This window comes from Ovis aries, chromosome 3 (genome assembly GCF_016772045.2).
Source record: "Ovis aries strain OAR_USU_Benz2616 breed Rambouillet chromosome 3, ARS-UI_Ramb_v3.0, whole genome shotgun sequence".
Taxonomy (NCBI): Eukaryota; Metazoa; Chordata; class Mammalia; order Artiodactyla; family Bovidae; genus Ovis; species Ovis aries.
In genome coordinates, this window is record NC_056056.1 from 96092267 (window position 1) to 96117386 (window position 25120).

The 25120-nt window shown below is 48.4% G+C and overlaps 1 protein-coding gene across 4 annotated transcripts in view; it reads right to left on the reverse strand.

The window, feature by feature from the left end:
* The window catches only part of SLC4A5 (solute carrier family 4 member 5), a 123194-nt gene that overhangs the window by 28566 nt on the left and 69508 nt on the right, over positions 1 to 25120 (reverse strand). For 3 of the 4 annotated variants that reach the window (XM_042248106.2, XM_042248105.1, XM_042248107.1), the window contains 11 exons: positions 17026 to 17186; positions 16007 to 16162; positions 15218 to 15313; positions 12757 to 12812; positions 9387 to 9544; positions 8523 to 8610; positions 7536 to 7690; positions 6967 to 7173; positions 5014 to 5188; positions 2864 to 2997; positions 1913 to 2184 (listed from right to left, as the gene is read on the reverse strand). In XM_042248106.2, the coding sequence (XP_042104040.1) occupies positions 1913 to 2184; positions 2864 to 2997; positions 5014 to 5188; positions 6967 to 7173; positions 7536 to 7690; positions 8523 to 8610; positions 9387 to 9544; positions 12757 to 12812; positions 15218 to 15313; positions 16007 to 16162; positions 17026 to 17186 (1658 nt within the window). The remainder of the gene's footprint in view (positions 1 to 1912; positions 2185 to 2863; positions 2998 to 5013; positions 5189 to 6966; positions 7174 to 7535; positions 7691 to 8522; positions 8611 to 9386; positions 9545 to 12756; positions 12813 to 15217; positions 15314 to 16006; positions 16163 to 17025; positions 17187 to 25120) is intronic. The other variant, XM_042248108.1, reaches the window with a different exon arrangement.

The window sequence follows — 25120 nt, forward strand, 5'->3', positions numbered from 1 at the left end:
AAGAAATCAAGCACGTGTAGTTCTGAAAGCCATGTTTGTGGGAACATGTGTGTTTAATGCAATGGATCTGTGGTTCAAAGGGTGTGAGCAGAAAATGAAAGCGCCCCAGTGGGGCTTGGCCCACAGAGGCGGGATTTACTCCTGGGCATGATGACAAGAGCCAGCAGGTAGGATCTCCTCAGTCTCCTGGGCAAGCGACATGCCCTGGCTCAGGGTGAAGGACAGCTTCACCTCCTGCTGGATTTTAATGAAATACCTCAAAATTAATGATAGAGGAAAAAAAGAAAAAATTAGGTCTAGACATCTTTACCAATTCAGTGCAGTGACAGAGGGTGAGAGTGTACAACCAAAACCACATTCTCTGAGGTCAGAAAACTTTTATAAGTGAAGTCGCTCAGTCGTGTCCGACCCTTTGTGACCCCATGGACTGTAGCCTACCAGGCTCCTCCATCCATGGAATTTTCCAGGCAAGAGTACTGGAGTGGGTTGCCATTTCCTTCTCCAGGGGATCTTCCTGACCCAGAGATTGAACCCAGGTCTCCCACATTGCAGGCAGACGCTTTACCGTCTGAGCCACCAGGGAATCCTTAGCCTAAAGTCGAGGGCATGGTAATTGTGCAACAAATATTTTGGTTGACTTATGATCAATTATTTTTAATCAATCATATGTATTAAGGTGCTGAACAACACAGTGTCTACTTATGTGCAATTCCAACCCAATCTGAGTATAGAAATGAAAATGTCACAAGCATCCCGTGAGACCAGCGGCACTGATACCCGTCTTTTACAGCTAAGAAACTGGTGTGACCTTGGGTGTCTCTGGACCTCAGTTTGCTCTGTGAGTCCAGCCTGGCGGTGCTAGGAGATACGTGGATGTCCCTCTCGGCTCTGCTCTATAGCATCCTGGGCACTCTGGGTGCATCCCTCTGAGGGCTGCTAGGGGCGTGATTACGACTGTGAAGGAGGCCAGTGGTCCACGAATGGAAAGTCCTAACATTACAGATGATGCTTTTTTGGTCAGAAAGGAACTTCACAGGAGTGGCACTGAGTATTATCGGACTGATGTTGGTTGATTTAGCCTCCCACCCAGAGCGGGGGTCCTTTCTAAGATACCTTTGGCAGATGGATATCCAGGTAGTGTCCAAGCTGTTTGCTACTACCCTAGGGGACCCGTACCTCTCAGGGGGGTGGCTCCCACCTCTGTAAGTTATACCTTGAATTCAGCCAGCACTTGGCTTCCTGGAGCTTTCATTCCTCAGCCCTCCTTCTGCATCTTATAGTTACACAGGGTGAGTCTGGCCCCTCTGTGACATGACAGTCCTTCTCTCATACCACTCTAAGATCTGGTTAACCCCAGGTTCTCCAATCATTCTTCAGTGACATGGTTACCAGGCTCTCCTCACCCTGACTGGCCCTCTACCCTGGACATGTCACCATCTGCAGGGATGCTCATCCTTCGGCTATAAACACTGGCAGAAATGTGTCAGGGAGAGCTCACAGTGTCATGAACTCGTGTAACTGGGAGGGACTTGAGGTCCCATCAAGTCTACCTCTGGCCTGACGTGGGAACCCCTGAGCAGCACTCCTGACGCTGGGCATCACCCCACGCTGAGGCCAAGCATGCCTTCTTCCTCTCCCGGGGTATCACTACCACTGCTCCCTCCTGATTATAACCCTGGGCTCTGGGATTTTGACCCTCATTAGAGCTCTTGTCCCCTTGGATTCCTTCCAAAAACTGGTTTAAGCCCCTGTACTTGCTCCCTTGGGATAGAAAGCCCTTGGCTGAACTGCCCCTCCCAAGCTGCTCCACTCCCCTGCATTTGAGTAGAGAAACGGGGACAGAAGGGGTCTGCATGTTGTCGGGGAGTGGGTGGTGGGTGAGGCCCAGGGCACCTCTGGGGTTACCGGTCACCTGTGTCAGGGGCGACACACTCGCATTTGTAGGTGGTGATAGAGTCAGGCTTAAAGTTCATGTTGATGGGGTAGTACTTGAAGGTACCGATCATCTTCTTGATGGCATCGTAGATGAAGATGAAGCTGATGAGGGTGGAGAAACCCTCCTCAGTGAAGCGGGTGATATACTTGATGACAAAGCTGGCATCTGTGGCCACCAGGATAAGGCACTGGACGGCCGAGTGCAGGCCAATCCAGAGGCGGAACTCCATGTAGTCCAGGCCGTTGCCTCTGGAAGGCAGAGGGAAGCGAAGACCTCCAGCCCGGGCTCTGGGCTGTGCTCAGCTCCCCAGACCCACCCTGGGGGGCTCATCTGCTCCTCCTGTGGCACAGATATCCCCCTAGGAACTGCAAGAGGACTGGAACTGTCTGAGAGAATTTCTGGTCTGAGAGAATTCTGGGGCAAGGATCTCTTGGGGTGGCAAAAAGGTGCTCACACACTTCCATTCTGAAACATTTGGTAACAAACAGCCAGAGTGAATGAAAACAGGGAATTTCAGAATGACTGAGCTGGAGCAGGCCTTAGAAATGGGCTCAGGCTGTAGGTGCAGCAACTGAGCCCAGAGCTGCCTGAGTCAGGGTACAGCCTTCCAACCTCCAGCCTGAAACATTTTATACACTGCATTGGCTTTCAGGTCATAATTGCTCACTCTGCTAGTGGTGTGAATGCTCTCTTCTTGTCTTGCCTGGATTTCTCCCTATGCACTTTGCTAATATGCAGTAAAATGGCTTTAAGGCAGGTAGCGGAGGGGAGTCAGGATGGACCGCCTCGCAGCACCTCCTAACAGTTTTGGTGCCTTCTCAGCCCATCTCCCTCTCGGGGCTCCTCCCCTACCCCACCCGCCGCATAACTGCAGCAAGTGAGGAGCAGATGCGTTGGGAGGAGGGTTGGGGCGGGAAGGGCACCTACTTGCTGAAGTCGAAGAGGAGCTTCTCAAAGATGAGGATGGGTCCCGTGCTGCTGAGTATGATGAGAGGCTGTCCCGAGAAGAGGCAGAACAAGGAGCCAGCCATGGCAGTGCCCAGGAAACTCTCCATCACTCCCTGGGGGCACAAGGACTGTGAGGCTCAGTACAGGCATGAGAAGGGGACTCTCCAACAAGCTGGAACCCAGCTATCTTGGCAAGGGCTCAGGCCACAGCGCCTGTCCTTTGTCCCAGGTCCTCTCCTCCTCAAATTCTGCTCCCCATCTCTGACTCCACAACCTCCCACAGTTGCCAGCATCACTCTCCCTAATTCTAGGCCCCATATGACTTCCTTTGGCATGCTAGGGCCTCAAATGGAGAAGGAAATGGCAACCCACTCCAGCAGTCTTGCCTGGAGAATCCCAGGGACAAAGGAGCCAGATGGGATGCCGTCTATGGGGTTGCACAGAGTCGGACATGACTGAAGCGACTTAGCAGCAGCAGCAGCAGGGCCTCAAAAACAGGGCTGCCGATGGTTGTGCTTGTACCCCATGCCAGTTTTACTCCCAGAGGACAGCCCATTCATCTACCCAATCATTTTTTCATTCAAAGATCTAGTAGGTGATTTTAGAGATCAGATCATTCATTCATTCAAAATCCATTAAGGGCCAACTATGCATCAGGCATTGTGCTAGGTATTGAGGACCCACGGGCAAACAAGAAAATACATCTTCATTCTAGTGGGAGATACAGACAAGTAACTAGGCAATTTCCATACAGAAGAGTTTCTCAACTTCAGCACTACTTACATTTCAGGCTAGATCATTCTCTGTTGTGGGGTGAGGCGGGGGATGCCCTGTGCATTGTAGGATGTTTATTAGCATCACAGTAGCACCTCACCTCCCAGTTATAATAACTCAAATTGTCTTTAGATGTTACCCAATGTTTCCTAGGGCTCAAAATCATCTCTTATTAAGAACCACTGCCAAGGGATGTGATAAGCTGAGATAAGATAAGGGTGTCACAGGAGCACACAGCAGGAGTGAAGGGTGGTCAGGAAAGCCTCCCAAGAGGTAGACAGACTGAAGCTGAGACCCCAAAATTGGGCCGAGAATAGACCAGGAGCATAGTGTAAGTGGAGTGATGAGAAAGAGCGTGGTCTGGGAAAAGAGAACAGAGTGTACAGAGGCTGGAGCTGAAAGGGAGCCTGGCTTTGAAAAACTGAAAGATGATCAGGATTGATGGAAAACAATGCAGATGAGTGAGGATAGATATCTGAGAAGGGGAATAAATGGGAGATGGGGCTTGAAAGGCAAGCAGGACCACATCATGAGACCTACTGGGCAACCCCGGGATTCATGAGTCAAGGATGATGTGTGAATATCTGGGTCAACCATGGTCTTGCTCGTTGGCTGGGGTAGCATCAGGTCTGGAGGGAAGACAATAGATGGAATGTTGGTCCTGTGAGTTGGGGAATCCCAAGGGGCAGCGATATGGACATGCCCAGGAGGCAGTTGGATATTGAACCTGCCGCTCAGGAGCGTGGTGTGGGCTGGAGATAGGCACTCATTTCAATTTATCTAGGAAAATGGGTCTTTACCTTGGTGCTCGAGCTTTCCAGTGGTGCTATCCTGAAGGCTCCCATTAGAGAAGGCCCTTGTCTGGGTCTCAGTCTAGTGTCGCTGTTGAACTGTTTTCCCCAGGGAGACCTGTCTTACTGTCACGATAGACATTTCTAAAAATATCTTAACTTCAAGCTAATAATTTAAGGTGAGGTTTTTTTTTAAAGTACAGGAAGAAGGTCACAATTAGCCACTCAATTAATTGTGATGATTAAATTCAAGCATCGGTAGGAAAAATATCAAATACCAAAGCAGATGATTTCCCCTTAAACATTTGATCTATTTACGTCATCTTTAAATTTTGTCTTTAGTAATATGACTTAGCTTCAGATTTTTCAATTATGTCAGCTTGCTATTATTATTATTACTATTTTTTGAAGTGTAAAGAATTGCAAAAAGTGATGAACTGCCCCTGAATGGTGGATGGAATCCTTGCTTTGGTTCCGGGATTATGGCTTGTAGCTCCTTACCACCACCTTGTGGCAACAGATTTTTCTGAGATTTGCACTCACGTCTCCAACTTACACACGCACCTGATAATTGTCAGTGGCATCTCCCAGAAGCCCACCAAAGGTGATCGCGTTGGTAATGCAGCCGAGGTAGATGAATAGGATGGCAGAGATGGACTGAATGTGGAAGCCATCGTAGAAGTCACTTGGGAACCAGGGCAGCTTCCTCTTGACATCAAGACACAGGCCACCGAAGAACCTGCTCAAGACAGGCCCAGGGATTGCTTTCTCACCACAAACACCAGTGTAGGGGCAGAGCTAGTCCCAGGAGCCTGCAGGGCCTGTGGCAAGGAAGGGAACTTGACTAGGGATGGATAGAGGAAGGGATCTTTTCACCAGAACATTTCACACCAGGAAAGAATTATCTCCTTAGACCCACCATCTCCACTGGGAAGGGTGGTCACAGACAGCCCGAGTGGGAGAGGGAAGGCCTTATGGGATCATGTCTTGGGGGCAGACCTAACATTCTACAGGGAATGAAACTCCTGGGGTCCAATGATGGCTATCTTCCTTGTGTCCCTGACTATCTGCAGGATTTCTGTGCTTGGTAAACGTGTGTCCAGTGTTAGGAGGAGATGGAGAGATCCTGGTTTATAGCAGATTCATCAAGGGCAGATTCTGAACCTTATTTTATTTTATTTACTTCGTGGAACAAACAAGTGGGAAATTTAAGGTTTAGGGAGAGCGTTTATTGGGGACGCTATTCTCCAAAGCTCCAAACACAGTAAGCAGGGTTTAGCATACAGCAGGGCTTTTCAACCTTGGTTCTACTGACATTTTAGGCTGGATAATCCTTTGTTAATGGGGAGGGCAGTCCTGTGCATCAGAGGACACTGAGCAGCATCCTTGGTCTCTGTCTGCTAGATAACAGTATCGTCTCCCCTCCAATTGGGACAAACCAAAGATGTCTCTGAAAATTGCCAGATGTCCCCTGGGTAAGGATCAGGGTAGGGCATGGGTGAAGTTGGGAAACACTGGCTGGCAGACAGCCAAAGGCATGTAAAACGTGACTCCCTTCTCAAAGTCACAGCTTTGCAGGACTGATTCTGTCCTTTCCTAAATTCAGATCAAACCAAGTTATTCTAAAAGCTGGCAAAGAAACCCAAACAAGCCAGGAAAATCTATTGTTTTCTTTTAAAACAAGTTTTTTGACTAGGTAACATAAGGTTAAAAAATTCAAAAGGGACTGTTATGGACTGAATTGTGTCCCCAAAAAAGATGTATCAAAATTCTAACCTGTAAATGTGACCTCATTTGGAAACAGAGTCTTTGCACATGAAATCAAGTTAAGACGAAGTTGCTGCTGCTGCTGTTGCTAAGTCGCTTCAGTCGTGTCTGACTCTGTGCGACCCCATGGACGGCAATAGCCTACCAGGCTCCTCTGTCCCTGAGATTTTCCAGGCTAGAGTACTAGAGTGGGTTGCCATTGCCTTCTCCGAAGACGAAGTCGTTTGGGGGACCCTAATCCAATATGACTGGTATCTTCAGAAGAAGAGGAAAATGCGATATGAAGACAGAAACACAGGCAGGACAGCATGCGAGGACACAGGCAGGATGCACGGCAAGCAGCAGCAATGACTGCTGGCCGCAGGCAGCAGCTCGGGACAGGCAAGGAAGGAGTCAGAGGGAGCCTGGACCTGCTGGCACCTTGATTTGGAACTTCTAGACTCTAAAACACCGAGAGAATAAATTTCTATTGTTTAAGCCACCTAGTCTGTGATATGTGTTGCCGCAGCCCTAGAAAACGAATACAGTTAACAGAGGGTGTGCTAAGAAAAGTCTGGGTTCCTTCACTTTATGCGCGCTTCCCCTTTCCTGTCGGATCCCGGAGGAGCTTTGCAGGCGGGGGAGGAAAAGCGTGCAGCGGTCAGACCGCAAGGCCTGAAGTGGGTGCAGCAGACAGAGGAGGAGAAGATTCCTAAAAGGAGCAAAGAAATCTGAGACAGCTGGAGTGGCCGGCAGGCCTGGAGTGGGCACCTTCCTGTCCAGATCAGCTCTTCCCCGATTTCATGCGCGGTTGGCATCTCTCCATCAGCCGCGCCGCTCCCTCCGCCGGCCCCGCCGCCACCGCCGCCGCCGCCGCCGCCGCCACCGCCTGCAGCGCCGCCTCCAGCAGCCCCGCCGCCGCCTCCCGCCACGGAGCCGTTCATCTGGCCTAATTCCGTCGGGGAGAACACGGACTTCCTGGAAGGAGAAGGGGGACAGGGGGCAGGTAGGGCTCCCAATCCTACGAAGAGCTCAGCACCCCCAGGACTGGCCTCATCAGGCTTAACCTCTTCAGCTACAATCATCAAATATCTTCAAATACAGAGAAAAATACATTAAAGGATCCAGCAATACCCCTCACAGGTCACCCAGGTTTTACAGATGCTCACATTCAGCATATTGGCTTCTGATTTTTTTTAGAGAGAGAGAAATAAAACTGGAGAAAAAAAGTATAACCCTGTGTATGTTGACGTCTTTTTTTCAAACCCAAATAAGAAAGGAACAGACTGAAAGCTCCCTCTGGATGACTTCCCCGCTTGCCACCGCTCATTCTCACACACCTCTTGTCAGCAGAAGGCACCTTCTTGGGTGGCTCAATTCGGATATTCGGGTCCCATTCTCCCGGGGGAAGCACTATGACCTCGTCCAGAAACTCATCGATCCCCGCGATCAGATCCTCTCGATTCCGGGCCTTGTAGGCCACGTCGCTGAAAAGCTGGCAGGGAGAGAGGTGTAGGAAGAGAGAGGGCCGCTGCCTTGCTGCCGTCCCTCTCATCCACCTCCTTGGGGCACACTGCATATACTTTCAAAGAAAGGTGCCTCCTGGGCCTGTAAGCCAGGTTTCTGTATTCCAGTCGTCTGACCTGAGTTGAGTTACCTTCCTGCTCTCAGTTTCCCACAGAGCAAGCTCATCAGAAAACCTGTGGACAGCCCAATCAAAGAAGCTCAGGTATTTCAACTCTGTTTTACATCCCAGCCCTTCATCTTTGGAGGGTCAGGCTGCATCATTCTGCACCGTCTCCAGCATGTTCTTTCTGACTTTACAGATCTGATTGGGTCATGCTCGTTTTTAAACTCCCCTAGTCTCCCCATCACAGATGGTCAACTCTCAACTCTGCCTACAGGCTCTGGCTCCTTTCTTTGGTGTCACCTTCTGCTCTTGAAACCCTTCCACTGAGCCTGTATCAAACCACTCCCATCCAGCTCTCCATCTCTGAGCCGTGGCCCTGGTTCCCTTTGCCTGGAATGCCTGCCTCCTAAGCTTGTGCTCATCCTTAACTGTGAAGCTCCATCGTGTGTGAAGGGCCCCCTGACTGCCTGGGCAGTTGGTATGTGGTTCACTCTCGGGTTGTCAGGCTGTCTCCCACTTGATTGGTGCTCCTAAAGGGCAGTGACTGTTCCCTCGTTGTCATAACCCTCACACCTGTGCAGGACCTGGCATACAGGAGATGCTCAAATGTGACTGTTGAATAAGCGAATGAATGAAGGCACCATGTCTGATGCAGGAGCCGTGATGTTCAGGAGTACCTGCTTCTCGTGGCACTTACGTCATCCACCATGAGGGTTGCAATGGCACGGCCAATTTCATTGTAGGATTTTGCTCTCCCAGAGGGTCCCAGGAGTATGAACAGAAATCTGCAAAGAAGATGGAGGAGGAGGAGGAAAGCAAGAAGGAAAAATAAAACCAGATGGAGAGGATTTTCTGGTCCGAAATAGTATCCATTCTCAGCTTTTTAACTGACCATAAGCATCTCCCATATTCGCTCCCATGAATCCCATATTTGCTTTGGAGATACATTCCTCTTCATTTCTGCCTAGGCATCCTCACCATGCCCTGGTGTCCCAGAACTCACCCAACAACCCCTCTCCCACTTGACTGCTGCTGCTGCTGCTGCTGCTGCTGCTGCTAAGTCGCTTCAGTCGTGTCTGACTCTGTGCGACCCCATGGACGGCAGCCCACCAGGTTCCCCCATCCCTGGGATTCTCCAGGCAAGGACACTGGAGTGGGTTGCCATTTCCTGCTCCAGTGCATGAAAGTGAAAAGTGAAAGGGAAGTTACTCAGTTGTGCCCAACTCTTAGTGACCCCATGGACTGCAGCCTACCAGGTCCTCCGCCCATGGGATTCTCCAGGCAAGAGCACTGGAGTGGGGTGCCACTGCCTTCTGGAGTGGGGTGCCACTGCCTTCTGGAGTGGGGTGCCATTGCCTTCTCCGCTTGTTGGCTACTTCTTGTCTATGATTATTTTAAATAAACTCTATAAACCTCTTCCCCAGTCAGATCTCCCTCCCCAGCCAGTTCCCTAGTTTTCCTTCTTCATTTTAGGGGTGTCTCCAGCAGCACTGCTGGCTAACTGCATGGACAGCCGGCCACCCGAGGGTGAGTGTGGTGGGCGGATGTCAACGGTTCTCACCTGGTGGGCACAGGCACCTCGGTCACACCTCCCAGCATGGCTGACTGGATGAGACGCACGAAAGCGATGAATGGCTGGTCCAGGAAGTCCACCTCGCCCACAAGCACGTTGGAGGCTTCTGAGTCCTTGGGGATCTTCTTCATAAATTTGTTTTTCCGCTGGTCAGTGAGGGGGACGTGAGATACGCATGGGTACTCATACGCAGTGGTTTTGGCTCTTACTTAGCTCATTCAGACTACTCTGGAGGCCTAACCTTACAAAATTCTCCCAGCATTTCTCTAGAGACCGAAGGAAATAGCCCAACACTCTCCTGCAGTCTGCAGATGAGGAAACTCAAAGTTGGTTAACCCCAGGGACCAGCTAAGCCTTTCGTAGATGGGAAGGAGCAGGCAATGACTTGACCGCCCCGCCCCCCCAATACTTCCTTGTTCTACTGAAGTATGAGCTGAGGGGTCAGAGAAGAGAGCCAGGCTTGCTGGACAGCAGGTCTCATCCCCCAGCTGCAGCTCAAGCAGATGGGGGTCTTGGCTCATATACTCCATTGCCCAGCCCTTCGTCCTTTCTTCACCCTAGTGGCTATGGGAGGAACAAAACCATCCTGATGGGCAGAGTGGACGGACTTTGTTTCCTCTTTGCCACCAGCATTCTGGCTAATGGGAATCCCTGTACCTGTGGATCCGAGGCTATGGGAGACTTCTGTGCCCCCAAGTCACCCCCAGGGAACCTCCCAGGAAACTCATAGCTGCTGAGCCTTTCCAGCTGAGACTATTGAAGTGCCCTCCAGCCAGTCCCTCTGGCTGGTGTTTATTTAGGGCAGAAAGGTCAAATAGGCAGAGTGAGTGGGGTCTGATGTGAGAGGTGCTGGAGACAAGCCGCCTGCCCACTCTCTGTGGTTATGACTTCCATTCTATGAATAAGACACTGATTCCTCCCAAGACCTCTCAGACAAAGAAAACGCCCAGGGGTGGTCACATACATGCTCTTCATCTTGAACATCTTAGGGTGCATTAGCTTTTCAGATCACTTTCCCTCTAGGTAGCAAGAGGTGGGCGAGGGACAGATACAGTTTCAGAGAAAGAGGTGGGGAGGGGTGTTTGGGTAGCACAGGGCTGGTGGGAGTCCATAGCAGCTGACAAAGGAAGAAAGGGCCCAGGAGGAGCAGGCAAGTGCTTCAGAGAGATCCTTGGGTGCCACAATTTTGCCACTCACTCCCCACCTGATGGGAGTCTCTCCTGTGAGCACAGAAGCTCAGTGAAGATAGGTTCCTCTGTCCCTGGAGAGGGGTCAGCTGTAGGCATGGGCATGGCCAACAGGTCTTACCCCTTTGGGCCCACAGCCATTTCCTAATTTGACTCATGGAGTGTGTGATACAGACTGGGCTGGAGCCCTGCCAGCACTCGATAAGGCTCTGTGAGTAAGGGCTACACCCTTATAATCTCTTAAAACCACTCAGAAACATAAAACTGTCTATAACCACCCAGGAACAGCACCAAGGACCCTAATGTAGTGAGAAGAAGCAACAGCAGGTGTTAATGGGAAGGCCAGAATCCCCAGGACTCAAAAGGTCCCTTTGTCCCAAGCTCTGTCAGCTGATTCATAAGCAGGTTCTTCAGGATGGAGGGCTGAGCATGCCAGGGCAGCCACTGTGCCCCTGCCAACTCCATGTCCCCGGGCACCAGGCAGGGAGAAGCTCTAGGGGACTGGAGGAGAGGTCGGTGATAGGCGTGTCCTGGAGAACAAGGTTTTGGAACCACAGTGCTCTGGGATAGCCCATGTAGCATGTGTAACCGGGAGCAGAGAGGAGCGAAAACAGAGCCTGCAGTCCCAGGAAGGAGGCGGGGGTGGTAGTACCCCAGCAATGGACTGTGAGAGCGTTCTGGCTGGGCGATGGTCTGGACATGGGCCTGTCTAACCAGGGTCCTGCTGACCCCACTGCCTAAACCCGGGGGACTCTAGTCCAGCTCTGCCAAGTCACTGCACATGGCCACACTGTCTGAATCCATCTCTGCCCACTGGGAACTCACTGGAACTCAGGGCTGATGTGGAGTGGTAAAAAAAAGATGCACCTAAAGAAACCCTCTGTTGTACAAAACTGCTGTCCCCACAACAAGTCAACTGCTGCTACAAACACTGAGAAGCAGCATCCTACAACTGCTTAGGAGAACTGGACGCTGGTGCCTGGTGTTGGGCTCCAGTCCCTCAGTTAAAGGCAGCTCTGCTTGGGGAAGGTAGTGGATAGTATTCTTGTCACCACTTAGGCAGTAAAAAATTAGGTTGTGAAAAACTTTCACTAGCCAGTGCTTTCTTGTCATGGCTCAACTACGTGGGGTTCTTCTCTAAATAATATTCCAGGGCACTCGTTCCTAAGTCAGCCCCCAATTAAGGGCTCTAGAGTCAGACTGTCTGGATCAAATCATGGCCATGCCACCTTTCAGCTGCGTGAACTTGGGCATATTATTTCACTCTTTTGTGCCCTCATCTGTAGAGGGAAGGTGGCATAGTACCCTCACGATGCCCAGGAAACGCCCTGCACCGTGCAGTGCATCCAATGTGTGGACCTCAAATGTTGGTTGATGTTGTTATTGTTGTTTTATAAATATTTTGGCCACCAAAAGGCCATCCAGACACTGACTTCACTGACTTGAGGGAATGCTTTTGTTTTGCCTTCTCCCGAACTTGGGGCTGCCTGAACCCCGGAAGTCGCCCGAGCTCTTGAGAAGTTGGTACCAACTTTCAGATGCCCTTCCTCACCTTCCTTTCCACTCCTGGGGGCGCAGGCAAGGGGACCTTGAGACCTTCTGCCCCTGAGGTGTGAGTGTTTGGAACTGAGGGCAACTTCCTGTGCGCTTCCCTCAGGGGCATAGTCATGGGGCTCCTGGGCTGTTTGTGAGCTTCTGACCTTATCAAGGTTTCAGCCAAGCTGGTGAGAAACAAGAATTGACTTTATCCAGCACCAGCCAAGGAGAAGATACACTATTGCGCAGTCCAGCTGATTCACTATCATTAATGTCTCCATGGGGAGGCCCTACTGCTTCTCTACCCACCCGAGTCCCCACTTCATCATTCAAAGTGCTTGTGGGTGGGGGTCATGGCAGAGGCAAACTCTGTGTGGCAGTCTCTTCAATAAATCCCCAGTTCAAGGACAGCTGACACCTCATCTGATCACATCTCTCTGTCCCCAGGGCCTAGCACACAGCCCCAGTGATGGATTGTCAGTCACCATGGCTGCCCAGAGCCCCACCTGTGTCCTTACTGGGGACCCCACTTTATCATGGGGCTAGAGTTTTGCCCATAGGGTTCCCCACCCCTAAAACCAAAGACTTCTTCCTGCCCTGGCCCTCTGCTGCAGCCAAGGGCAGGGGTTTTCTACCTGGTCGGTATTTGGGGTGAGAGAAATATCATTCATGCTTCTGCTCTGGGCGTGACCTAGGAGAAAAGGAAAAGAAGGTCCATCAGGGGAGACGGGTTCTCGCAGAACCCTTTCTCTTGGTCTCTACACAGGCTTGCTCCATCTTCACAACCAAAGCAAACTCCCCCATTATCCTGCAGCCCCTATCAGCTAGCATCCTCTCTCTCCTTCCTTTCGATGGCAGCTTTCTTAGAAGAGTTGCTGGACCTCAGGTTCTACTGCTTTCTTCTCACTCCTCAATATGCTACTTCCTGGTCCCAGCCCGCTGCCCTGCCTTCTTAGAGACTGAGATATCTGCTCTGCACAGGCCCTGCGGGTGGGGAGGGACACGGACGCCCTACTGGGTGAGGAGCCAGGCATCAGCAAGCTTCGCCTCTGTTGGAGAGAGGAGAGCAGTTTCACGTCTGTCTGCCCTGACCCATGGGAGTCTTTAAAGAGGGCTGGGGATTTGGGCTGGCAGAGGGGAGGTAGGTGGGGCTCCCCAGGGCCAACAGTTCCTTGCTGCATGAAGGCAGGAGAAGGCCACCTCTCATTCCCACCAGCAGCCAAATCCAGCGAGCCCCTTCAGGCTTTCTGTGGCCTCTGGAGTCCCTGTACTGCCAGACTCTGCTTTCCTTTATTTCCATCGAGGATCCTCTCAGGCTGGGCTTTTCTCAGGGCCTTGCTTTGCACTCAAACCCTTCAGAGCGCTGACCCCCTCCTCCTTGCTCAATCCCATCCACTTCCGATTCTTCCCCATCTACATTTGTGCCGGGGGTGCCCAGGTTGTATCTCCAGCCCAGATCTCTCCCCTAAGCTCCAGATTTGTCTGAGCAGCCCCGCCTGGCACCTCAGACTCTGCACAGTAGGAAACAAAACTCATTGTCTTCCATCAAATCACACTCCCTCTATAGACCCTAGATCACCCAGTGCCCTATCCCACGTGTTCACGGGCAATCAGAGCAGACCTTGGAGCCAGCTTCAACTCCCCTCTCTTCCCTTTTCCCACTTCCCACCATTCGCTGAATTCCACCAGCGTCCTTCCCTTTCCATTCTCGCTCTCGCTGCCTGAACACGGCCCTCATCTCTTGCTCCCAGTCATTCAGTCCCTTCTAGCTTATTTCTGATCATGACATGTGCCCGCATCAGACTTCCCAGGAGAACTCATTACCCTCAGAATAAAGGCCAGGACCTTTTTCAAGACACATAGGCCCCCTTCGATTCAGACCCTCTTTCCTTTATATCCTACATCCCTGGTGAACGGAATCACTCTGTTTCCCCATACATGCGGTGCCCTTCACAGCGCCTTCCCTTCACCTGCTGTGTGCTCCCTTTGTTCTAAAGACATGCTACTGGAAGACTTCTATTTATTCTCCAAGACTCAGGCAAGTGTCTCCTCCTCTCTGAGCCTTCCCAGGTGCCGTCCTGTGGTGGGGCAGGGGGGCGGTGTGCGCACACAAAGCTGTAACCACTTATTCATGCCTTTTATCCAGGTTCCCACCACGGCAACGTTGGCACAGGACGACTTCATACACAGTGAATAAATGAGCAGAAGGCTCATATGCCAAAGCCACTCACAGCCTCTGACTGCCAGCACTGCTCTGCGGAATAACCAAGACCAGGGAGACTAAGCACATCCTGGGGTCACTGAGACTGTTCTCAGAAAAGACCGCGGCACAGCCCAGCTGTAGCTCTGGTCACATCCCACTGCGGTCCCGAAGCATTCCCCTGGCCTGGTCAGCGGCGCAGCCCTGGGCTGTGCTTATTCACACCTTGTCATTTTGGTGAAAGTACGTAAAGGAAAATACTCCTTTGCACTGCTTTTTATTTTCACTTCCCAAATTCCCTCTTTCTTTTTTTTTTTGCCTCACCGCTCACCCGTCTGTACATCCTGACAAACTGCCTGACAGAGCGTAGTCTGTGGCCATGCCCCGCCCAGGCCCCCGTGGGGGCTGCAGCTCCCCCAGTGTTTCACTTCATGGGGCCAAGACTGTCAGGCAGGATAAGAACATCCTCCGACTGTCCTGGAGGAAAAGCTGGGCTGCAAGACAGATCTAGCCTGCTTTAAATCCTGTTTCTAGGAAGACTTGTCACCAAAAACGTGATTGATGATTAGTGTGGTGACAACAAAGCCTTAGACCAAGTGAAGGATGCCCAGATCCTTCACATGGGACTGGACTTGCTTCAGAGCACACGGGACTGGGTATTAGGACAGGACTTGATTTAGAGTTGCATTTTTTGGAATAATTATCTAGAAAATTTTGGTAGTAAGTTAGACTATGAGGGCAGCCCAGGGTTTAGGGTGAATGCTAGATTTCTTCTGACACCTGAGAATTCTAGACAGACCCTGGTCTTTACCCCCTCTGCTATGACAAGTGTGAAAATTGACTTCAGAGTGCCCCCAGCCAGAACGAAGGGGCTGCACCGTGGCGGAGAAACTCACACAGACGGCCGTAATTCGCACTTTGCCGCACCCTCAGGTCCTCAGTGGAGTGGTGTAGGCTCGGGCCGGCCTTGGGGCTCCGGGCTGGGCTTCGACCTGGGAGGCACGGAGGGATTTAACTCCAGCAGACCTGCTGCAGTGACGCACATTAGCACAGTCCTCATTTACAGTCACTTCACCTGAATAAAGCTAGGCTACAGGACAGATCTCTTCCCCTTCGAGGAAGAAAGGATGGTTCGGTTGTTTTGGATTTTGTTTTTGTTTTTCAGAATCTTTTGAAGCAAGTGGATAGTGTGACTGTGATTAGAGAAAAGACCTGTAACTGTTGAAAGTGGGATAGCGACACAATTGATTAAATAGGGATCAGGTGTTGTAGATGATCTAGGTTCACTCCTGATTCCACAACTACTGATCACTGGACCCGAGGCAAGTAACTTAACCTCTCCATGCCTCAGCCTCCCGCCCTGGGGGTGGTGAGAACAATTGCTGGTCTGGGGCCTCTCCTGAGGATGATGTGAGTTTACACCTAGGGAGCACTCCTGCCTGGTGCAGGGTAAGTGCTGGTATGTACCTGCTGCAGGCTAAATGTTTTCCACTTTAAAATAATTGATCTGCAGAGATTCCTCAAGTGTTTTCAGCTAGCAGCATTATCAGTTTTGTACTGATTCCGGCACTTATCTGACAGGTCCAGCGAGGCTAGAGTCTGGGCATCTCGACTCTGGGATATCAAGAGTGGAGGGTTGGAGATTTGAGATGCATGCAGAGGACAAGCGTTATGGTCCAACTCACTGCTGGTGGAGGAGACCGCCTTTCCAATGTCGGCCAAGGAGCGGTGGATGGGCTTTGTGGTTTGGTGGCGGTGTTTCCTCAGGAGGACGTAGCTGACCCTCTCGCGGAGCTCTGGACGAAGGAGGCCATCCTCAATTTGCTTCTCAATGACATCGTCTAAGTGGGAAACAAACATGCCTTGTCCACGGGGGACAGAATGACCAGGGGTGTGGGGGTCTTCAGTTTCACCTGTTATTTATGGGATTAAAAGTGAACTAAAGGAGGCATGGAAGGTAGAAACAGTCCCAACCTTTGCCACAAACTGAAAATTTGGACCAGTCATGAACCTTCAGGCTCCTTATAGGTAGAAGTGTGTGTCTGTGGGAGTTCGCGCATGTGTGTGCATGTGTGCAGATGTGGTTCACGTGTGTGCATGTGGGTGCACGTATGCACGCATATACGGGTATAGGATTCTCTGCTCTATCAATAATATTGTGGAAAGTAAATGAAATTATAGCCATGAGAGACCCTAAGAAGCATAAGGTACTATGCCAAGTGGTTTTAGTCCCAGTGTGAATTCTTTTTAGAAAAGTATTTGGGGCAGCATACTTCTGGTAACACTGAATGTGCTAAAACAAAATTCACAAGGAGTTTTAGGGACAGTAAGGCAAGCTACTCCCTTCCTTTGTCACTCCATCAAACGAGAGCTAATTTCCTGAAGATGAGTGATGATCCATTTACCCTGATAAGAAACAGGTTGCCATGGCAATGGGTGTCTCCAACCAGGCTCAGAAGCACTCTCCCTTTCGTTCCATTGCTGAATGGCATTTCAGAGGCTGATCTTGCCCTCTCTATAGGCATCTGAAACTAGGAGCAACCGTGACGCTGCTTTGGGAGCATCAGACCCAAAACCTGGTCTCTGCAGAATTAGGCAGGCATCAGAGGTGGGCATGCCACCTAGACCAAGGGTGGGCAAGAGACGGGGCAGGGGCAGGGGGATGTTGCCTGGTTTGCGGGGGCCACAGCAGTCCTTGCCTCACCTATGATCTGTGGTAAGGAGCCACCGTCCAAATCCAGCAGCACGGTTCCCGTCTGCAGGCAGGTGCGGAGCTCAAAGAGGCTGTGCAAGGACAGCGTGGACACGTGGGGCTTGCTCCAGCGTTCGCCTCCTTCCTCTACCTTTTCTTCAAACTTTATCCACCTGGAGAGGTAAGGATGGGGCTCAGCATGGCCTTTGCCCTCAGGAGGCGCCCCAAGCTGGGCCTCTTCAGGAGAGGGATGCTGGCTTGCAGGTCATGCTCTGCACGTTGTGGGGGCATTGGCCCTCTACTCACAGGTAGAGGGTCTCCTGGGGACTCATCCCTCACTCCTGATGTGGCCATGCTCAGGGCAAAGTGGCAGCAGAGAATGACCATAAATGGGTGTGAAAACTATTCTTTTTTTTCCCCCCTTTTATTTATTTTCTAATTGGAGGATAATTGCTTTATTGGCTATGTTGCAAATTGGATTTGGTGATGGTGGCACAACTCTGCACATTTACTAAAAATCATTTAATTAATACACTTAAAACAAGGGAACTTTATGGTATCCTACAATAATAGAGCTCTTTAAAAAACAAACCATCCACTGGATCCTAGTTACCTGTCTACTGGTCACATGTGTTTTCAGTGCCTGTCTTATGAGGAGGGTATGGTTTGCTGGGAGAGGGGATCATTTCCCCACAGTTCCACTGTAGGGCCTGAGGTTTCCATGAATCACACTCAGATTTTGGTTCTGAAAGTTCAGGGTAAAATCCAAATGTAATTTATGGGAGGAAAGAAATTAAGCCAAAGATATGTAAGGATTTGTCCTTTCTAGAAGCCTCGGGATCATAGGCTGAGGGGGTGGCCACATGGGAAGGCCTCGGGCCGCTGGCAGAGGCAGCGCTGGCCTGTAACTCCTCTGCAGGGGGCAGCACTGGACAGCCTGTAGAGCCACAAGGAAGCAGAGACTCCTGGCTGGAGACCTGCTAGCTCAGTTTTATTAAATATTGACCTCAAATTTCTGAGTAGCTTCAAACTATTCCAGTCAAAATCCTATGGGAATGTTTTTGGGCTGTGACTAACTCTAAAGTTCCTCTGAAAAAGAGGATAGTTGGGGAATGTCAGAGCATAGTTAGGGAAAGTCTAAAAAAGAAGGATGGGGATGGGACATGCCTTTAGCAGGTATAAAAACTTACTGAAAACCTTGAGTAATTAAAGCATTATAATTCCAGCCCAGATATAGACAAAGGGACCTAGAAAACAACAGCCCAGAAACATACCTGAGCCCCCATGGGGGTCTGAGTTTTGATGGAGGAGTTGTTTAAAAGTCCACTAGGGACTACCCTGGAGAAGGCAATGGCACCCCACACCAGTACTCTTGCCTGGAAAATCCCATGGACGGAGGAACCTGGTAGGCTGCAGTCTATGGGGTCGCTAAGAGTCGGACACGACTGAGCGACTTCACTTTCACTTTTCACTTTCATGCGTTGGAGAAGGACATGGCAACCCACTCCAGTGTTCTTGCCTGGAGAATCCCATGGACGGGGGAGCCTGGTGGGCTGCCGTCTATGGGGTCGCACAGAGTCGGACACGACTGAAGCGACTTGGCAGCAGCAGCAGCAGCAGCAGCAGGGATTACCCTGGTGGTCCAGTGGTTAATAGTACTCCTTCCAATGCAGGGGACAAGGGTTCAATCCCTGCTCAGGGAATTCAGATCCCATGTGCCAGTGGGCAACTAAACCCATGCACCACAACCATGCACTGCTTGTAGAGAAGCCTGTGTGAAATGAAGAGGCCACGTGCTGCAATGAGGACCCAGCACAGCCAATATATGAATAAATACAATGATAAAAAGTAAAAGATAACCAACCTAAGTATAAACAAATGAAGTCCCTACTTCTTACCAAACACTACTAAATTCTACATGGATTAAAGGCTAAACAAAAAATTATCTATAATGGAATATTGTTGAGCCTTAAAAAAAAGGAAATCTTGACACATGCTGCAGCATGGATGAAACTTGAAGACATTATGCTAAGCGAAATAAGCCAGCCACAAAAGGACAAATACTGTAAGATTCCACTTATATGAGGGGCATAGAGTAGTCAAATCCATAGAGACAGGTGCTTGCTAGGGGCTGACGAGAGACGGGTGGAGGAATTGCTGTTTAAGGGCAATAGAGTTTCAGTTTTGCTGGATGAAGGCATTCAGGAGATGGATGGTAGTGATGGTTCTGTAACAATGCGAATGTACTTAATGTCACTGAACTGTACACTTCAAGATGGCTCAAATGGTAAAATTTATGTTATATCTATCTTGCCACAATTAAATAACAATGTGAAAATCTATAAACATAAATATAAACATACTAGAAGAGAATATAGGGGAATATTATATTCTTACTATAACATTATATAATATAATATATATTATATATTATTATATAATATAATATATTATAATTCTTATTATAATATTATATTCTTATATCCTTGGTTGGGGAGAAAGACTTCCTAAACAGTATGTAAAACCATAAAGGAAAAGAAATGGGCACTTTGTTCTACAAAAATATACTAAAACCTGTGCATAACACAGTAAGACATAAATAAAGTTCAAAGAAATGCAATATACTCAGAAAATATTTGCCTCAAACAGGACATCAAAGGCTTTTTTTTTTTTCTGGCTGCACCACGTGGCATGTGGGATCTAGTTCCCTGACTAGGGATCAAACCCACACCCCTGCATTGGAAGTGCAAGTCTTCACCACTGAACTGGCAGGGAAATCCGCGAAGCTTCTTCACAACAATAGGAAAAACTCAAATTACCCAACTGAAAAGTGAACAATTCTGAAAAGAAATGAAGGTGGGCAATAAACCTCTGAAAAGATGTTCAACTTTCCTACTAATCGAGAACACTTAGAGAATGTTGTGGGGGCTTCTCAGGTGGCCCAGTGGTAGGAATCCTTCTGCCAATGCAGGAGACACATGTTTGATCCCTTATCACAGAAGATTCCGCACACCGAGGAGCAGCTAGCCTGTGTGCCATAGCTATTGAGCCTGTGCTCTAGAGGCCAGGAACTACGGCTACTGAGCTCACCTACTGTGACCGCTGAAGCATGCAACCCTTAAGCCCATGCTCAGCGACAAGGGAAGCCACTGCAATGACAAGCCCAGGCATCACAGCTAGAGAGCAGCTCCCGCTCACCGCAACTAGAGAAAAGTCTGCACAGTAACAAAGACACAGCACTACCCAAAATGGACAAATTTAAAATGAATGTTGTTGCAAATGAAACAACATCCTTTGCTTCTCATATTGGCAGAAATTTAAAAGATTGACAACTTCCTGTGTGGGTGGAAACATGGGGAGGTGGGCACTCAGATATTGTATGTAGGTACATAGTATGTGTGTATATATATAGTGTGCATATTTATATCATGTGTGTTTGTATATATATATCGTGTGTATAAATATATAGTGTAGCCACACAGCCTTCTTGGGGTGAGGAACTGGGGAGCCTCTTTTGTCTTTCAACCCAGTAGTTCAAATTCTAGGAAGTTATCACAGGAGTAGCATCGCACATCTGCACACAGTAATGTGGATACTAGGAGACGCTCACTTCAGCTTTGTCCATTAGGGTGAAGAATTGGAAACCACCAGTGTTCAGTAAGGACTTTGTCGTATCAGTTCCATGTGTCCATGCCACGGAATACCCCTCAGAGATAAAAAGTATGAGGATGAACTATGTGTACTGACAGGATGGACAATATCATCCCATTTTATAACAAGAAGAAAAACACGTGCATGTGTGCATGGGGGCCTTTACACCTGTGTCTGAACAAATCCGGCAGCACTTTTGGATGGATGCCTATCAGATGGTTAAATGATTACTTCTGAAGGGAGGTATGAGGTTGTTGGGGGCAAGATTTAAGACATTTTCACTCTATTGTGTTAATTAGTATTGTAAGAGTGCAGCCTACGTAGCAAGACAACCAGTTTGAATCCCAGCTTTACATTCACCAGCTATGGACTTTTCTTCCCTGGTGGCTCAGATGGTAAAGCATCCACCTGAAAGGCAAGAGACCCAGGTTCGATCCTTGGGTGGCGAAGATCCTCTGAAAAAGGGAGTGGTTACTTACTCCAGTATTCTTGCCTGAAGAGTTTCATGGACAGAGGAGCCTGGCGGGCTACAGTCCATGAGGTTGCAAAGAGTCAGACACAACTGAGTAACTAACGCTTTCACTTTCAGTATAGTAAGAGTGCAGCCTGTGGAACAAGACAACCCGGTTTTGAATCCCAGCTTCACATTTACTAGCTATGGACTTTGAACATGTTACTCAATCTCTTACCACCTTTGTTTCCTTCCGGAATAATAATAATTTATAGCAATTAGAGAAGCGCCTGGCACATAATGCACATTCTGTCAGCTTTGTAAATGTAAAAGGAAAGAGCATTGCTTTTGTAAACTGAGAGACAATAAGCAAATAAGAAAGTACAGGCATTCAAGGCTCTTCCAGCCAGACGACATTATGGTTGATATTATGATGACCTACATATTAGATCTCTGTGTATGCGAGCATGCACACTCACACACACATTTTACATTAATGACAGTATTAAGGCCGTGGTATCTAATGGATATCCTTTCACATCTATGAAATGAAATGAAAGTCTCTCAGTCGCGTCCGACTCCTTGCAACCCCATGGACTGTAACCCCATGGACAGGCTCCTCTATCCACGGAATTCTCCAGGGCAAGAATACTGGAGTGGGTTGCCATGCTTTTCTCCCACCCAGGGATCAAACCCCGGTCTCCCACATTGCAGGCAGATCTGAGTCACCAGGGAAGCCCATGTTCAGTGCTAAAGAACCGTATTACCTGCTAGACATTTTATCTCTATAAAACCTATAAATATTCATATCATTTTAAAGGCTCTTTAGCATGCCACTGTATGAGCAGACCAAAATTTATGTGAATAATCCTAATTTGGTAGACATTTATATGATTTCTAATTACTCTGTATTGTAAATAAGGTTGGTTTGAATATCCTTGGCCCCTGTCTGCACATTTTTATGTGTATGACATACATTGTCAAACTGTTCTCCAGAAAGCCATGCCGATTCTTATTTCCACTAGCGTACAGGAGACCTCACATTTCTCTCAAGTCTCTCAGACTCTAATATTGTCATTCCTTTTCAACTTTGCTCATTTAGTAATTGAAAAATTATATCATATTTGCATTCTTTTGACTACATGTGAGGTTAAATATCTTTTCCTTTGTCAGATTTCCTCTTCACACAATTGTGTGAGTACTTTGCTATATCAATGTTTAACATCCTGATTCAATACATTCATTTGAGAATAGTTAACTGGGAGCCTGGAAGGACCTTAGGGGCTTAGAGGGACACAGGATGAAGAGGACTTTTTTCCTAATATACATGTTTTTGTTGACTGTTTAAGCTGGCTTAAACTCAACATTCAAAAAATTAAGATCATGGCATCCAGTTCTGTCACTTCATGGCAAATAGATGGGGAAACAATGGAAACAGTGACAGACTTTATTTTATTGGGCTCCAAAATCACTGCAGACGGTGACTGCAGCCGTGAAATTAAAAGATGCTTGATTCTTGGAAGAAAAGCTATGACAATCCTAGACAGCATATTAAAAAGCAGAGACATTACTTTGCCAGCAAAGGTCCATACAGTCAAAGCTATAGTTTTTCCAGTAGTCATGTAGGGATGTGAGAGTTGGACTATAAAGAAACCTGAATGCCTAAGAATTGATGCTTTTGAGCTGTGATGTTGGAGAAGACTCTTGAGAGTCCATTGGCCAGCAAGGAGATCCAATATTCATTGGAAGGACTGATGCTGAAGCTGAAACTCCAATACTTTGGCCACCTGAGGTGAAGAATTGACTCATTGGAAAAGACCCTGATGCTGGGAAAGATTGAAGGCAGGAGGAGAAGGGGATGACAGAGGATGAGATGGCTGGATGACATCACTGACTCAATGGACATGAGTTTGAGCAATCTCCGGGAGTTGGTGATGGACAGGGAAGCCTAGTGTGCTGCAATCCATGGGGTCGCAAAGAGTCGGACATGACTGAGCAACTGAACTGAACTAATACGCTGTGTGCTTTTCTCTGTTTAGTTACTCAGTTGTGTCTGACTCTGCGACCCCACGGACTGTAGCCTGCCAGGCTCCTCTGTCCATGCTGATTCTCCAGGCAAGAATTCTGGAGTGGATTGCCATGCCCTCCTCCAGGGGATCTTCCCAACCCAGGGATCAAACCCAGGTCTCTGCATTGCAGGTGGATTCTTTCTGTCTGAGCCACCAGGGAAGCTATTTATATATATAAACTTTTCATATTCTTTTCCATTTTAGTTTATTATAGGACATTGAATAAAGTTCCCTGTGCTATTAACAGGACCTTGTTGTTTATCCACTGTATAAATGATAGCTTGCAACTGCTAACTATTTCAAACTCTGAAGAATGGGAAAGTTTGACTAGAGTCCTGGGAGGTGAAGACTGAAAACATGGGGCTGGAGCAGAGACTCGGGGACTTGCCTTGGAGACTCGCAAAGGTATAGCGGACATCTTTAATTGGGAAATATGTTTGGGAGAACATTATTTAAATTATGCTAGATCCAAGTCTCTATGATATCCCTCCAAAGTTTTTCTAAAAGTTGTATAAACGTAAGGGTTTGCAAGGAAGAAACCAAAGGACAGGTCCAAATGTTTTGGTGAGGAGATGGTTTCTCTTCTCCCTGAGAGTCTTTCTCCTATTTAATCACTCAAATTGCCCATTTTTATCTCAAAAGTTGCCTTCATTTAAAAAAAAGCGCTGTGTGCAGACAAGGTCTCAACCAACCTGAGCACAGTCTGCAGAAAAGCAAAACTATCTGTTTCCAGGTTCAAGGCAATGTCAGAACTAGACTCCTGCTACCAGCATCCCTTGAGAACTTGATTTTTAAAAAAGTCCAGGATACTCAACAGCTTCACTGCGGATATGTCTTCAGTTGTCCTTGCTACTATTTTGGGAATCCAGATATTGAAACAGTAAGCCCAAGACCTGAACTTGATTTTATGTTTTTAATGACTACAGCTAGAAATTAAGCTCCCTTTCACCTTGAGTAGAACATAGAAACATGGAGAGAACCCAAGGTCTGTAGCTTGGTTTTCAACTTTGACTGTTTATTAGAACTGCCTAAAGAGGTGTCTGGAGAATCCCAGGGACGGGGGAGCCTGGTGGGCTGCCATCTCTGGGGTCGCACAGAGTCAGACACGACTGAAGCCACTTAGCTGCAGCAGCAAAGAGATTTTTAAAATTCCTGCTGCCTGAATACACACCACGAGCAGGGTAGGCTTGCCATAGAAACTCCTAGGTTATTTGTGCCCTGCATGAGCCTCTACCCTACAGTCATATAGAACTGTGTGGCTCAGGGATAGCTGGGCTTGTCTGAGGTCCCAATGCTGGTAAAGAGCTCTGTGCACATGGATCCCATTCTTTTTATATCGAAGGGAATATGGGCTCTTCCCTTAGAATGGCTCTGAGAACCCCAGCTGAAGAGGTGGAGTGGATCTCTGAAGGCTCTTTTCCAACTTGGTCATTCGATACTTTCTTTTCTCTGATTTTTAAAGTAGAGTGCATACCTCTACACTAGCATATCTCAAACTCTAGTGAGCATGCAAGTACCTTGGGGATCCTGTTAGAATGCAGGTTCTAATTCAGCAGGTCTGGGAAGGGGCCCAAATTCTGCGTTTCTTTTTAAAGTTTTTTACTGAAGTATAGCTGATTTACAAGGCTGCGTCAGTTTCAGGTATACAGCGAAGTGATTCTTTTTTAGGTCATTTTCAACTGTAGGTGGAAACACACTGTAGGTGTAGTTGTAGGTTATTACAAGATATTGACTATAGTTCCCTGTGTTATATATTAGGTCCTTGTTGTTTTTCTATTTTACATACGGTAGTGTGTATCTTTTAATCCCAAAGCTCTAATTTATCCCCTACCCCCACCTGCTTTCCCCTTTGGTAACTCTGCTTGTTTTCTATGTCTGTGAGTCTCTTTCTGGTTTGTAAATAAGTTCACTTGTATAATTCTTTTAGATTCCACAT